The 15,964-nt window shown below is 48.6% G+C and overlaps 2 protein-coding genes across 3 annotated transcripts in view; one reads left to right on the top strand and one right to left on the bottom strand.

Annotated features, from left to right (window-relative positions):
* The window catches only part of fbxl13 (F-box and leucine-rich repeat protein 13), a 444,736-nt gene that overhangs the window by 201,062 nt on the left and 227,710 nt on the right, over positions 1 to 15,964 (bottom strand). The gene's annotated exons all lie outside the window — the stretch shown is intronic.
* Positions 1 to 15,964, top strand: part of lrrc17 (leucine rich repeat containing 17) — a 95,482-nt gene that overhangs the window by 27,065 nt on the left and 52,453 nt on the right. Inside the window, exon 2 of the mRNA XM_072471333.1 lies at positions 7,074 to 7,961. Coding sequence (XP_072327434.1) covers positions 7,211 to 7,961 — 751 coding nt within the window. The 5' untranslated portion in view covers positions 7,074 to 7,210. The remainder of the gene's footprint in view (positions 1 to 7,073; positions 7,962 to 15,964) is intronic.

Genomic DNA, 15,964 nt, shown 5'->3' with positions numbered 1-15,964 from the left:
TTCTGGGGAGGGGATGCAGAGTTATCTGGATCTCCTAAAGACATAGGTTCAAATAATCAGGCAGTAGTTGGTATTCCTGGTTTATTTTGTGGATCCCACAATTGTTGTTGCCTCAGGGTGCCAATATGCACTGTAACCAAAAGAGAAAATGCTGGAAAATCTCAGCAGGTCTGGCAGCATCTGTAAGGAGAGAAAAGTGCTAACTTTTCGAGTCCAGATGACTCTGTCAAAGCTGCATTGTAACCTGCATCAAGTCCAGAGATGATTTCAAGGAATACTTTTATGTAGAAGTTTTGTTGTAAGTTGTTGTAATAACATTTATAATGAAAACAGTATATGCAAATGCACATGGATGCAAGTTTGTAATATATTATTAATCAATTTTTTTATACAGGGTCAATGATGAACATGACTATTCTCACGTCTGTCTTTATCTCCAAGGGTAGCATTTTACCCGACCCTGAGGCATGTTCAATAGTGCATGATGCTGTCGGGCGTGTATCCTGACATCATCGCACACTCACACAATACTTTAGTTGACGGGTGCAGGCTTGGACCAGCTGCACGCCCGCCGACAATTATCAGTTTGAGGGGATTAAATCCCCAATTGAACAGGAATTTCTGTGTTCCATGCAAATTCAGGTTTGGTGCATGGGAAACACGGGCAGGCAGCCCAACCAAGTGTGGGATGAAATGGAATTGGAGCAAATGGTGCATGAGGAGTTTGAAGTTTCAGAGAGAGAGCACTGAGTTTGTGGTTTTGAGAGAGTGATAATCTGTGTTGGGTTCAGCACCGTGTGAAGCTCTCTCTACGTTGCTGTCCTCTGGCACTGGAGGTTTGGTTCCCTCTGCCACTCTTTTGTTTTTTTTTAGAAAATATTTTATTGAGGCATTTATAATTTTAACAATTTTAAACAGCAAATTTCAACAAAAACAAAACACAATAATATAACCAACAAACCCCCGCGCACAAACCCCAGCCACCATGGCTTACACAAATAATGCCACCTTCCCCAACCACCCCTCCATTGATTCTCCTCTCCTTACTCGTCTCTCCTTCCCCCCACCCCCCCGCTGACAGCTTAATTTTTCACAAAGAAGTCGATAAACGGTTGCCACCTACGAGCAAACCCCTGCAACAAACCCCTCAAGGCGAATTTAATTTTTATGCGTCTGAAAAATCCCACCATATCGCTAACCCACATCCCCCACTTCGGGGGCACCGAGTCCCTCCACCCTAGTAAGACCCGTGTCTGGGCCACCGGGGTGGCAAAGGCCAGGACGTCGGCCTCTCTCATCCCCTGGGCTCCCGGGTCTTCCGACACACCAAAGGTGCCACCTCTGGATTTGGAACCACCCTCACTTGTGAGACCTCTGGCATGATGTCAGCAAACCCCTGCCAGAAACCCCTCAGCCTCGGACACGCCCAAAACATATGGACATGGTTCGCAGAACCCCCTGCACAGCACCCAATCTATCCTCCACCCCTCAAAGAACCTGCTCATCTGGGCCACAGTCATGTGTGCCCTATGGACCACCTTAAACTGTATCAGGCTGAGCCTGGCGCACGATGAGGATGCATTAACTGTCCTCAGGGCCTCGTTCCATAGCCTGGTCTCCCCCACCCAGCTCTTCTTCTCACTTTCTCTTCACCTGCCTTATCGGGGTTCCCTCCCACTCCATCAGTTTCTTATAGATCTCTGAGACCTTCCCCTCTCCTACTCCTGTTCTCTACACCACCTTACCCTATAGCCCCTGGGGCGGCAGGTAAGGGAAAGTCGAAACCTGCCTCTGCACAAAATCTCTCACCTGCAGATTCCGGAACCCATTCTCCCCTAGCAACTCAAACTCCTCCTCCAGCTCTTCCAGGCTTGGGAAATCCTCATCAATAAAGAGATCCCAAAATCTCTCGATCCCTGCCCGCAGCCACCCTCTTGTGCACAGGTCAGCCCCACATGCATACTCACAGATGGGGTGCAATTTACTCAGCAGTGAGCAGCTCATTTGAGGAGGAGATCAGGGAACAAAGAGGGAGGAGGCCTGGTAGCCGCAGGCATCCACCTCTGTCACTTAAGTGGCCAGCCAGCTTAACGTTGTGTTTCTCAATTGATCTCAGGCAGGACGGGCATTTGCGGTCACTTCCAGTTCCGCCCGCCGAGCGCACACCATGAAATTCTGCCCTATTTGCTGTTTGTCTTTCTGAAGTCACCTGATTTTCCATCCACTCTATGCTGCCAAAGACTATCAACTGAAGAGTGGGAATGAATTACTGTGTACTCACCACCATCCCATCCTGAGATATGGTTCTCTGAACACTGTAGCTTCCTCACAAAAGGGGCTCAAGTTAAAAGATCAAAAATAAATTCTCAGTCTAGAAATCAAATTTTCCCTTTAAAAACAGACACTGTATGGCTGAATTTCTAAGCCCCCGTGTTTAGGATTTGGGCATGTATTGGTGGGGGAGAGGAGGTTTCCCAGGTCATCTACCAGTTCCATGGCCTCAAAAGATATGGGGCAGGATTCTCCATTCTGGAGACTAGGTCCCCATGCCTGCGTGAAATTGGTGATGTTTTACACCTGGAAAACTGGCACACAATGGCCACCGATTCCCTGTTCCGGGGGGGAGCTAGCAGCCAGGCAGCGTAGAGCTCCCAGCTCTAGCTGCCGATACGACCTGCAGAATTGCCAGGTCTGTGGCCACGCATGCACACAGCGGTGGTCTGCAGAGGCCGTGCCATGCTACATGGAGTTTGCCACTCCTGGACCCGGCCCGCAAAAATAGCCCACCCTTCGGCCGGCTCACGCACCCTGGAGCGCCCCACCACAGTGCCCCCAGCCCCACATAATGACCCCCTGCTCACGGATCGGCCCACCCCCGACTGTGCGGCGCCACGCCGTCGGGACCTCGGCCGGTCGGGGACGGGGCACCGCGGGGCGGGCCTCAGCCAATGTAAGTAGGGCGTGGACACGGCGCGAGACGTACTTCTAGATCACGCTGCTTTTCAGGGGGCCGAGCATTGTGAAAGCATCGCCGCCCCTTATTTCGTCGGCATTGGGATTCTCCGCCCCATCGCCGGACACGATTCCATATCTTAATACTCGACTCCACCACCGGTCTCCCCGTATACTTCCACAAGGGTAACAGCAACAGGGCCATCAATAGCACCCCCACCTGCCTCTGCCTCTGTCTTTGCAGCAGAGCCCTCTTCACCCTAGGTACCTTCCCTGCCCACACAAATTCCGAGACCAGCACCTTCGGGAGGTAAATCGTGAGGGGCTGAAAAATAAACAGGAACCTTGGCAGTACATTCATCTTTACCACCTGCACCCTCGCCGCCAACGTCAAGGACAACATATCCCACCTTTTAAGGTCCCACTTAATCTCTTCCACTAACCCTGTCAAGTTCCACCTATGCATTGTGGACCATTCATTACCTGAATCCCCAGATACCTAAACCGTTCCCTTGCCAACTTGAGTGGTAGCGCCCCAGGTTTTCCCCCCAACCCACTGCATTCACCGGGAACACCTCACTTTTCCCTACTTTCAATTTATAGCCCGAAAAAGCCCCCAATTTCCACAACAAGCCCATAACTTTACCCACACTTTTCAATGGGTCCAACACAAACTACAACAGGTTGTCCACATACAGTGATAAACCCTCTCCACAATCCCTCGCTCCTCAGCCAATGCCTGAAGGGCCATCACCAATGGCTCGATCACCAATGCAAATAACAACGGCGACACTGGGCATCCTGCTTCGTCCCCTAATGCAACCCAAAATACCCCAAACATGTCTCGTTCGTTCGAACGCTAGCCATGGGGGACGCTTACAACAATCAAACCCACTCCAATCATTTCGGCCCAACCCTTCCCAGAACTAACAGGTACCTCCACTCTATCCGGTCAAACGCCTTCTCCGTGTCCATGGACACAATCACCTTTGGCCCCCGTCCCCCTAATGGAGTCAGAATTACATTCAGCGACCTCCTAATGTTACTAGAGAGCTGCCTCCCCTTCACAAAACCCGTTTGGTCCTCCAAAACCACTTCCAGGCGCACCCCCTCAAACCTGCACGGCAACATCTTCGCCAGGACATCCGTGATTAGCAACAAAATGGGCCAAAAGGACCCACACTCCAGTGAGTCCTTCCCCTTTTTCAGGATCAACGAAATCCACGGTTGCACTAATGTAGCCGGCAACTCACCCTTTTCCTTTTTTAAAAATGTTTCCAATTAAGGGGCAATCCCCCTACCCTGCACATCTTTGGGTTGTGGGGGTGAGACCCACACGGACACGGGGAAAATGTACAAACACCACACAGACAGTAACTAGGGAAAAAACCCTTTCCCCCCGCCTCACTAAACAAACCCACCATGTGGGGAGCCAACTCCGTCGCAATCTTTTGTAAAACTTCGCTGGAAGGTTGTCCGGCCCCGGGGTCTTCCCTGACTGCATCCTACTAATACACTCTATCATCTCCCTTACCCACAACGGCCCTCCAATACCTGCCTCTTGCCTTCCTCCAACTCTGGGAACTCCAATCCATCCAGAAACTGCCCCATATGCTCTGCCTCCCCCACTGGCTCAGCCCTATACAGCCCCTCATAGAAAGCCTTAAACACCTCATTTATCCTCTCTGGCTCGGCCCTCACTCCCCCTTCTCCACCCTCAACTGCAAAATTTCCCTGGACACTGCCTGATGCCTCAACTGGTGGGCCAGCATGTGACTCGCTTTCTCCCCATACTCATACTGCATCCCTCGCCCTCCGCAGCTGCCCCATCGCTTTACCCATCGTCACCCTGTAAAACTGCCCCTGCAATTCCTTCCTCTCTGCCAACAGCTCTTCATGGGGCTGCCGAGTATCTCCTGTCCACCTCAACTATCTCATCCACTAACCGTCTGTGCTCCTCCCTCCTCATCCTATACCTATGGGCCTTGAACGAAAGAATTTCCCCCTGGACCACCGCCTTCAAGGCCTCCCAAAACATAGCCGCTGCCCCCGCCCCCCCCCCCCCCCCCCCACCCCCCCCCCCCCCCACGACCACACTCATCCTCCATACATGCCATGTCGCATTTCCCGCCACTGGCTAGCCATCGCAGTCTCCTCCCCCACTGCACTCACGTTCACTAGCATTGCTCACTAGCATGGCGACTCCTGTCCAAAGGTTCCATTTCCCCATCCCACCCCTACACATCCACCTTAACTTGTACAACAGGCACCCAATTACCATAAAAGGATCAAAGACATCAACACATCCAAAAAAGTCCTGAAAATACAACCATTACAAAAAGAAAAACCTCGACAACACAAAAGACCTCCTGAAAAAAGTAGGGGATGGGGAAAGCAATCACCGCCCCCCCACCCATACAAATTTACAACTTCTTAACATCCCCCCACATCGGTAAACAAGGACAATAGCAAAACCCAACTTTCATGGACATTACTCCTCCATCCAAAATCACCATTCATCTCTCCCCCAGCTTGTGATCCCTGAAAAAATCATTCGCCTCTTCCAGCCTCCCGTAATATTCCCGGCCATCATAGGTTCCCCAGTCTGGTATGTTACAACACCCCAAATCGAATCTGTCACCAGTGCAGAACTGCCTTGGCCTGGTTGAACCCCACTCGCATCCTGGCCAACTCTGCTCCAATGTCCTAATAAATCCAGACTCTATTTCCCTCCAATTCACAGACCCATTTCACCTTGGCTCACCTCAGGATCTTTTCTTTGTCCAGAAACCTGTGCATCCGCATAATTATTGCGGCGGCAGCGACTCCCCTGCTCTCGGCTTCTGCCTCGAGGACTTATGGGCCCGGCCCACCTCTGGGGCTTTGTCCAACATCTTCTCCTCCACCAATCTGGGCAACATCCTCGTGACGTAGTTCGTGGCGCTCGTTGTCTCCACTCCCTCCGGCAGACCCACAATCCGCAGGCTTTGTCACCTGAACCTATTCTCCCGGTCCTCCATTTTGGACCGCAACGACTTGCACAGATTCCCTAGGATCGCCACCTCCGCCTCCAAAGACACAATACGATCACTCTGGTCGGCCATCATCTTCTCCACTTGCTGGATCACTGCCCCCTGTGTTTCAAGGCTTTTTTCCACCCGTTCCAGGGACCGGAAAGAGGTGCCACTGTCCCCTCAATCACCTTCAACCAGTCGCTCCGCATTTCCTTCTTATACTGCCGAAACCCCTTCTTTAATGAAGCCCATCAATTGCTCCATCTGCAGCTTTCCCGTTGACGGCGACTCTTTCCCTCTCTGCCATTTTCATGATTGATTCTGCGCCACGAGTCTCCTCCAACTCTTTCACCAGGTCTTTCACTGTCTTCAGCCGGGTCCAATAGCCCGTATACATGCCAATCCAGCGGAGAACTTCTTCCCTTATACTCTCCGTTCCACTTATCCGCCGAATATACCCAACATATGGGTAAAAAAGGTCAAAAGTAACACCTTCAAGCAGGAGCCGCCCTATGTGCGACCACTCACTCCATGGCTGCCACCGGAAGTCATGACCAGCCCCATTGCCACAAGAAGAGTCACGTCATCCTCAACTGAGGTGACCCCACCACCGAGGTTCAATTTAAAAGGCAAATCTCCCGTATAGTGAACAGCATCTAAAATATGTCTAGTGCCAATTTTATTTGTGTGCTCTGGACACATTCCTGGTGTCAGTCTGGATTAGACATTTGGCTCCTTACACATGATAATGAGGAGCCTAATTACTTTTATAAGATCTCTTTCAGAAATTGGCTGGTCTGATCATAACAGGTACTAGGACAGCATCGATCAGCTTTTCCAGGAGCAAATGTGACCAGACAAAAGCCATGACCAAAATGATGCTTTCTTTGAAGCCAGTGAAAAAGAGAATGAAACTGGTTGTTGATTTGCTATTGCTCATTGCTACCACCCAAATTGAATTTCACTCCTATTTTTCTCAACTTTTAATAAGAATATAATGCTTTATCACAATGTGTGTTGTGTAATATGTATTTCTTGACACATCTTTATCTTGTGCTTTTCTACCTTGTGGCAATTATGTTTTTAACTACTTTTTCTTCTTTACAGACTATCTTGCAAGAAACAACTGGCTTAAGTCAGTCCAAAACCAAAATCATTTGAGGCTACCTTAATTTTCAAGTTGCATTGGATTTTTGTATATTATCAAGTCATCACTGGGTTACTCGGACCATCTGGATGTCAGGATGCAAGTGATCAGAATTATTTTGTTGCTACTCCTTTGTAGAGCAGTGGAGTTCATGAAAACAAGGAATGGCAGACATGGAAACAGAATGAGGGACTGTGGCAAGAAATGCCTCAAAAGGCATTCCACTCATGTCAAAAGGTTTGCTCCATTCCTTAGCACAATATGTAGTGAGAGTCTTCATGTGAATGAGAAAATAGTGGATTGTCAAGATAAACGGCTCATTACAATTCCCCCTAATTTGCCAAAGGATGTTGTTCACTTACAATTAGCAGGAAATAGGATCCATAACTTGAAGAACTCAATGTTTACACCATTAAAACATTTGAAGAGCCTCGACTTACAACGAAATGCCATAGCAACTATAGAACCAGATACTTTTGAAGGATTGGATGATCTCCATACTCTTTTGATTCAACATAATCAATTACAGTTTTTGTCAGAGGAAGTTTTTATTCCTATTCCTAAACTAAAGTACCTGCGTATCTATGGCAACCCCTGGAATTGCAATTGTAATCTAGACGAAATGGTCAGGAAGTTGCAGATTCCTGGCCAAAAAAATCTAGGCAGCCTGGCCAAATGTAAAGCTCCAAAACGATTTGCTGGTCATAAGTTGAAGACAATCAATGTGAACTTGCTCTGCAATGATGAGAAAAATAGTACAAACCCCATACCTATCCAGAACACTGCTGATTCGACTAAATGTAATATCTACCTCTTCCCAAAGTCACGAATAGATTGCCAAGATAAAGGTTAGTATGACTTCCAAATAATAAACAATATTGCATTGAACTGTTAGCCTTCATTTGTGATTTAATAGTGGCTTTACAATGCAATGCAAGCTCTTGAGACAATGTATCAGGGTCTTGGAATCTTCCAGAAGTATGCATTTTCTCTCATTTCTGTCCTATCTCCCCTCATGCCTTCTCTGAGCTCATCTTGTCAATGATATCTACCTCCAGCTTCCTCAACCCTACTCCCATTAAACTGCCAACCACCCAACTTGTCCTCCTGCCCCATGTTAGCTGATATTAACATTCTCACTTTATGTGCGGTTCCTCTCTCCTTTAAATCTGCTGTCATTAATCTGTTATGATCCCCATAAACCTGCTTACAGAGGCTCAGTTTGGGATCTGCCAGTGTCACTCAGCTCCTGACATCGCTACAGCCTTGGTTCAAACATGGACAAAAGAGCTCAATACCAGAAGTGAGGTGAGAGTGACTGCCCTTGGACATCAAGGCCATTTGACCAAGTATGGCTTCACGGAGCCCTAGCTAAATTGGTGTCAATGGGAATTGGGGGAAAACTCTCTGCTGGTTGGAGTCATACCTGGCACAAAGAAAGATGGTTGTCGTGGTTGGAAGTCAATCATCTCAGCTCCAGGACATCCCTGTAGGAGTTCCGCAGAGTAGTGTCCTAGGCCCAACCATCTTCTGCTGCTTCAACAATGACCTCCCTTCCACCATAAGGTCAGAGGTGGGGATGTTTGCAGATGACTGCACAATGTTCAGCACCATTTGTGACTCCTCAGATAATAAAGCAGCTCCATGACACGTCGATGACCAAATGCAGCAAGACCTGGACAATATCCAGGCTTGAGCTGACAAGTGGTAAGTTACATTTGCACCACACAAGTGTCAGACAATAACCAGAAAGGATCTAACCATCGTCTCTTGACATTCAGTGGCATTACCATCGCTGAATCCCCTACAATAAACATACTGGTTGTTATCATTGATCAGAAACGGAACTACACTGCCATATTAATACTGTGGCTACCAGGGCAGGCCAAAGGCTAGGAATCCTATGGCGTGCAACTCATCTCCTGATCCCCCAAAGCCTGTCCACCATTTACAAGGCACAAGTCAGGAGTGTAATGGAATATTCTCCACTTGTCTGGATGAGTGCAGCTTCAACAACACTCAAGAAGCAATCCAGAACAAAGCAGTTCACTTGATGGCTACCCCTTCCACGATCAATCAATCCTGCCACCACCAACGAACAGTGGCAGCTGTGTGTACCATCTACAAGATGCACTGCAGGAACTCGCCAATGTTCCTTAGGCAGCACCTTCCAAACCCACGACCACTACCATCTAGAAGGACAAGAGCATTAGATAACTGGGAGCCCTACTACCTGAAAGTTTCCCTCCAAGTCTCTCACCACCCAGCCTTGGAAATATATCGCCATTCCTTCACTGTCGCTGGGTCAAAATCCTGGAATTCTGTCCCTAACAGCACAGTGGGTGTACCTGCATGCACCACAGGGACTGCAGTGGTTCAAGAAGGCAATTCACCACCACATTCTGAAGGGTAGCTAGGGATGGGCAATAAATGCTGGCCTAACCAGCGACGCCATATCCCGGAAATGAATTTTTTTTAAAATAAAGTTTTAAAGAGAAATTGGAACTTCCAATCAATAACAGAAAGGATAACATGTCAAGATCTAACGTTTTAAACTTTTACTGTCTCACATGACTAAACAATGCTATTGACTAAACACTTTTTTTTGTAGGCAACTTATACTTTACATCAGGGTTTTCCAAACTGCAGGTGGTGACCCGGGTTTTTCAAACTGTCGTGGCCCACGGGTGGCTGTTGGAAGGGTCACGGAGAGATCGGGCATGGTGTTCCCAATTACGGGGAAGCGCCCAACAGCCGCAACCAGCTTTTAAGAATGCTGGCTGTGACCGACTTTTAAGTTGAGAATGCTGGCCACAACTGGCCTTTAAATGCGAATGCTGAAGTCATGCCAGCAGAAGCAGCGGCAGAGAGCAGGTCATGTGCCTGGCATGTACACTGACGTCATATATGCACATCCATATTTTAGACGTGAAATCACAGAAGAGAGATTCCTCCATTTTGTAGCTACCAGCAAGCAAACAACAGGACTGTGAAGAACTGAAGATTAATCATTTGATAATAAGGAAGAGAATGCCAGAGACACAAACAGGCCAGGATCTCACAATTGAATCTGCTGGAGAGAGCTGCTCAGGAGAGTCAATGGCAGGACAAAGCGGTGCTAATGTGAGCTGTATACAGGGCTCTTGGGCCTCTGGTTAACAACCCATGAAGAAGAAACACCAGTTGGGTGTCAGCCCTCCTTAGTAGTCGCCCATACATGTTGCTGCAGTTCCCTTTCCCTAGGATGTCCGCGTCTAGTAGGTCCTCTAGCAGTGATTGTTGTGTTGGTCATGAATATGTTCTTGTTTCCCTGCATGAGAAGTTTTTGACCTGCATGTACCTTAGTTTGTTCCCCCCATCAGCTGGAACTTGTCAGTCAGTTCCTCGAACGTTGTCAGTCTGTTGTCAGTGTAGAAGTCCGTAACTGTCAGTCTCCCCCGTCCTGTCTCCATCTTTTGAAGGTGGTGTCCGTTCTCACTGGCGTGAACCTGTGGTTGTTCCAGATTGGAGCCTTGTCAGACATTTTGCCCGAAGTGCTGTCACAGTTGCTTCCACGACTGGAATGTTGCTACCACACTGGGCTCGTTGAGTATTTATTCGGTAGGGATGGAAGTTCCACCGTGGTTAGGACCCGGAGGGAGGTCCCTCGGCAGGAGCCCTTCTCCAGAAGCACCGACTCGGCTTCTGGCTCTTTTATCCACCCCTTTACCCTCTCCGCCGTTGCCACCCAGTGGTAATATTGCAGATTTGGGAGGGCTAGGCCCCCCATGGTTCTTGCTCTCTGCAGTACTCTTTTTGGGATCCTTGTGTTCTTCCTCCCCCACACAAACGCCATAATCAGGTTTTCTAGTGAGTTGAAAAAGACCTTAGGGATGTAGATCTATGATGCGCGATCAATTACAATCAAAGACAAAGTGGTATCATAACTGAAGGCTTTAATTGACTAGAACTGTTCCCCAGCAGCTTCGGTACAGAAATTAGGGCTGCTGGGACGGCACCGGTTCTTATACCCCGCCTGTCAGGGCGGATCTACGTACCAAACAGCCAATGGTAAACTCCTAGGTTTAACCAATGGTCTTCAGCCTCTCGGACTGTAATACCTGATAATACCACAATCTATGAATCTATAAACATCTCCTGCAGGTGTGGGGCCAGTGCCGTCGCAAATCTTTTGTAGAAGTCAGCCGGGAAACCATCCAGTCCCGGCGCCTTCCCCGCCTGCATAGAGTTAATATCCTCCATGATTTCTCCCAGTTCAAGCATTGTTTCCAGGCCCCATCTCGTATCCACCCCCACAACTGGCATGTCCAGTCCATCGAGGAACTGCTTCATCCTCAAGTCCCCTGCTGGGGGCTCAGAGGTGTACAGCCCCCTGTAGAAGTCTGTGATATTTTCTCGCAGAAAGCCTTATCAGCCAGGAGGGCCGTGTCCACCTCTATGGGAGGCATTGAGCACGGCCCGTCTCCAACCTCACATCCATATAATGTGGAGTGTAGTTGGAGATTACAATTGTGGAATATTCCGCTCTTACTAACCCTGGAGGCACCGATTTCCTCACAGCAAAGAAGTCTATCCGTGAATATACATTGTGTACTTGGGGAGAAGGGTGGGTGAACTGTCAGGGTGAGGCCCTGCACTCCAGGATTTCCCTTTGTTCAGGGACCCTCCAAAATGGTTGCTTGCGGTGCCATTTTGTTCCAAGTCGCCATGTGTGGCCTATTGTAGCCAACCTGATGCCCTTGCTCCCTCTTTTCCAGTGTTCCCCTTGTGGTGTTTTCTCCCCTCTCCCCAGTCATCCTTCCACCCCCCTCCCTGTGGTTGCGCCCCCCTCTCCCTTCCAGCTATCTCTTCCACCAGTCGTCCTTTTGTTACCGATGTATGCACCCCCCCCCTCCCCCCCCCGCCCTTGCCAGGCGCTTTCCCCCTTGTGTCCTCTCTCTGATTCACCTGAGGAAGGAGCAGCGCTCCGAAAGCTAGTGACATCGAAACAAACCTGTTGGACTTTAACCTGGTGTTGTAAGACTTCTTACTGTGCTCACCCCAGTCCAACGCCGACATCTCCACATCATCCTCTCTCTCCAGCATGCTTCCCAGTGCTGGCTTCACCGCTAGTGTGGTGGCCCCCTCCCCGTCGCCCGTTCCCTGAGCTTCTTATCTGCCGTTCCCCTCACCTTTTCCAGCGCTCTGCTACCCTCACTCCTTCCTTCGTCTCTTTCCTCCCTCTTCCCTAGAACGAGGCAGCAAAATGTCACAAAAGTGTTCGACATGGTGGTTCACAGTTGGCAATTCAGAAAGTATAAGTTTCTTCCTATGAGCTTTTCATCACTGTCCCTGCTGCCATTTCTCTGGTTCGTTCTCCGAGACAAACTCGTCCGCATCCACAGGGGCCGTGAAAAAGTGTTCCCTGCCTTGGAATGTGACCCAGAGTTTAGCTGGGTACTAAATCTCAAACTTTACGCCGCTGTTGTACAGTTGAATTCTGCCCGGCGCTGGTCCAAGTCAGCCCCAATGTCCTGGTAGATCCAAATCCAGTGACCTTCCCAGTTATAGGTCTTAGTTTGTCTCACCCAGTGCAGGATTTGTTCCTGGTCTTGGTTCCGGTGCATTTTGGCGATTAACGCCCTCGGTTGTTCCCTGGCTCTGGGCTTTGGGCAAAGCGACTGGTATGCTCTGTCAATTTTTGGTGGGTTGGGGAAGCTGTCCTTCCCACCAGGTTGCCCAGCATTTGGGCCACATAGTCCGTGGGGTTCCTATCTTCGATCTTCTGGCTGGCTCGGTCGTTTGTTTCTCCAGGCTTTTTCCGCTCCTGGTTTCCACGTGGCCTCTGGAGTGGCTGCTGTTTGGCTTTTTCCTCTCGTAATGTTGCCGGTAGATGTGTGGGGATGTTTTTCCTTTGTGTTAGCAGGCTATTTCAGGTGAGAAGAGCCTATTTTTCAGGTTTGTCGGAGGAGAGCCACCTGATGTGCATCTTCTTAGCACATCCCCGTCACCGGAAGTCCTCAGCTCACCACCATTCACAACTGAATATGGCAGGACTGCAGAGCTTTTTAGGTTTTAAGTTAGCATAAAGGTGGTGCCACATAACAGGTTGAGATTTTTCTCTGTATGAAAATGGGACTTTGTTTCTACACTGTGAGGTGGTCACTCGTTCCAGTACTGTCATGAAAAGCTGCATCAGCAATTTTAGTGAGGACAATGTAGAGCAGATTCTTCACCTCTCAATGGTTCACTTTCCACCACCTCCAGCCCCCCCCCCCCCCAACTCCAGGCTCTATTTGGTACATATGTCTTTCTATACTCAAGCAGCTTGGCCAGTAGTTGTGCTATCAAGACACTCTTGGTAATGAACTCTGTAGCTTCAGTTCATGGAACCCAAATGTAATAACCTTCAAATTGTGGATATTTGAACAAGTATTTTCATACCCAGCCCCCTGATAATGCCTTCAAGCATTTTGCATCCCATGTCAGTGTCCGTACCAGCTGACAACATTTCTGCCTTCCAGATGGAAAGACCTATCTGGAGCGACTTCCGATGTGCCAGGAACTTTGATGCTTTTAATTTGAACTTATTCATCATGAACTGCTAAACAAGAAATGCTTGACAGAAGCATCCGGGGTATTCAATAAGGCTGCAGGAGATGGGACTCTGTTATTCAGTGACAAGTTTCCCCTGGCCACCAATCCACTGTTGCCCTGCATCCTGGGGCGCATTCTCCGAACCCCCACCGGGTCGGAGAATTGCCGGGGGCTGGCATGAATCCCGCCCCCGCCGTCCCGAATTCTCTGGCACCAGAGATTTGGCGGGGGTGGGAATCGCGGCGCGCCAGTCGGCGGGGGCGGGAATCGCGCCGTGCCGGTTGGCGGGCCCACCCCCGGAGATTCTCTGGCCCGCGATGGGCCGAAGTCCCGCCGCTGTCAACCTTCTCCCGCTGGCGTGGATTAAACCACCTTTTGAATGGCGGGACAAGGCGGCGCGGGCAGGCTCCGGGGTCCTGGGGGGGGCGCGGGGCGATCTGGCTCCGGGGGGTGCCCCCACGGTGGCCTGGCCCGCGATTGGGGCCCACCGATCCGCGGGCGGGCCTGTGCCGTGGGGGCACTCTTTTTCTTCCGCCTTCATGGTCTTCACTATGGCGGAGGCGGGAGACCCCCTTCCCTGCGCATGCGCGGGGATGACGTCAGCAGCCGCTGACGCTCCCGCGCATGCGTCACCCGGCGAAGACCTTTCGGTGCCAGCTGGCGTGGCGCCAAAGGCCTTTCCCGCCAGCCGGCGGAGCGGAAACCACTCCGGCGCGGGCCTAGCCCCTCAAGGTGAGGGCTTGGCCCCTAAAGGTGCGGGCCCAACGCTGGAGTGGTTCCCGCCACTCCATTACGCCGGAGTCCCCCGCCCCGCCGGGTAGGGGAGAATCCCGCCCAATTGTAAATGTTTAATTATAGAATGTTACTGTAAATATTCAAAATACAAATCAATGCAGATAAGTTGTTGAAATAATTTGACAACTGAAATAAGGTGACAAAATTATTAAAATTAATATTATTAAATTAGCAGAAAATAAACCTAGATGATCCTTTTAAGAATTTTTTTCTGCTGGTTATTTTTCCTTTCTCTCCTGAACTTGTCTCTTTCAGGGTGCAATCTCATTGCATCTCTTTCAAATTTTTCATGTGTAAATCTGAAGCAGCAAATAATCTGGAACTTATATACCAAGGCATGGTATGCATATTCCAGCAGGAGACACTTAAAAGCAACCAGAATCAAGAGCTCTGGCTGAGTTTTCTATCCCATCTTTGAGGCACTAAAGCCAAAATCTGATTAAATCTACAATGTTAACTTAGTATATTCTTGTTCTATGTATATCAATAATGGAAATCAAATACCTATTTAAGTAGTTTTGTATGGACATAGTAAATACTGCTTTTTAATATCTGCATTTTTGAGGACAGAGCAAAAATTCAATATTACATTTTGGTATGTCAGCATATTATTGGAAGGAGTACTGTATTTTGAAATTGTTTACTGTTAAATATTCAAAGAGATTTAATTTTCTTTGTGGTTTGGTATGATAGTTTGCTTATGCTGACAAAATAAATAATCTTTAATTACATATTTTCTCAAATTGCTGAATGAATGTATGATCTGGAAGCGAGGTTTAGCTATTGTGTGGCCCAGGAGATTATCAAAATCTCCCTTAACAATATCCATGTGTTATAGTTTTTAATTATAAAATAATTTTGATCATGGAATGCAAGATAGCTATGAATCACTTCCAAATGCCTCTGTGGTCTCCCAAATTCAAATTGTGGTTTCATAGATTTTGTTGTTATAGTAGTCCTCCAGCTGCTTTTGTCTACTTGCTGCTTTTTATTCTCATTAAAGGAAATACTGAATAGCGTAGATCAGTAACATTCCTCAGTGAGTTAGGGATATTCTTGATAGGGGTATGGGGTGATAGTTGGTTGAGGGTGTCATTGGAGAATCAACATTTGAGAACATCAGTCCATAGCAAGATTACATCTGAAGCAGTCTTAACAATGTAGGAGTACTGCTGCTCAGATAGGGTTTGAAGAAACATCTGGGTGCCAAACTGGGCTTTATAGCACATTTAGTTTTGGTGCTAAGGGTGTCATTTTGGTAGGAGTTGCTCCACCAGGCATGGTCTATGAGAAATGGTTATAGAAAATGTCAAGAGCATGTGGGGAAGTAGCCATATTATGACATCAGCATTTAATGCGGATTTGATGCCATCGCTGCCAATTTTGACCTGGTCACTCCAGCTATTGATCCATCTTAAACACGCAAAGCTGAACTCTTATTCAGCAGCAGCATTTCAATTTCAAGGAATCATTAACAACT

This window comes from Scyliorhinus torazame, chromosome 13 (genome assembly GCF_047496885.1).
Source record: "Scyliorhinus torazame isolate Kashiwa2021f chromosome 13, sScyTor2.1, whole genome shotgun sequence".
NCBI lineage: Eukaryota > Metazoa > Chordata > Chondrichthyes > Carcharhiniformes > Scyliorhinidae > Scyliorhinus > Scyliorhinus torazame.
This window is presented reverse-complemented; position numbering and strand designations above follow the sequence as displayed.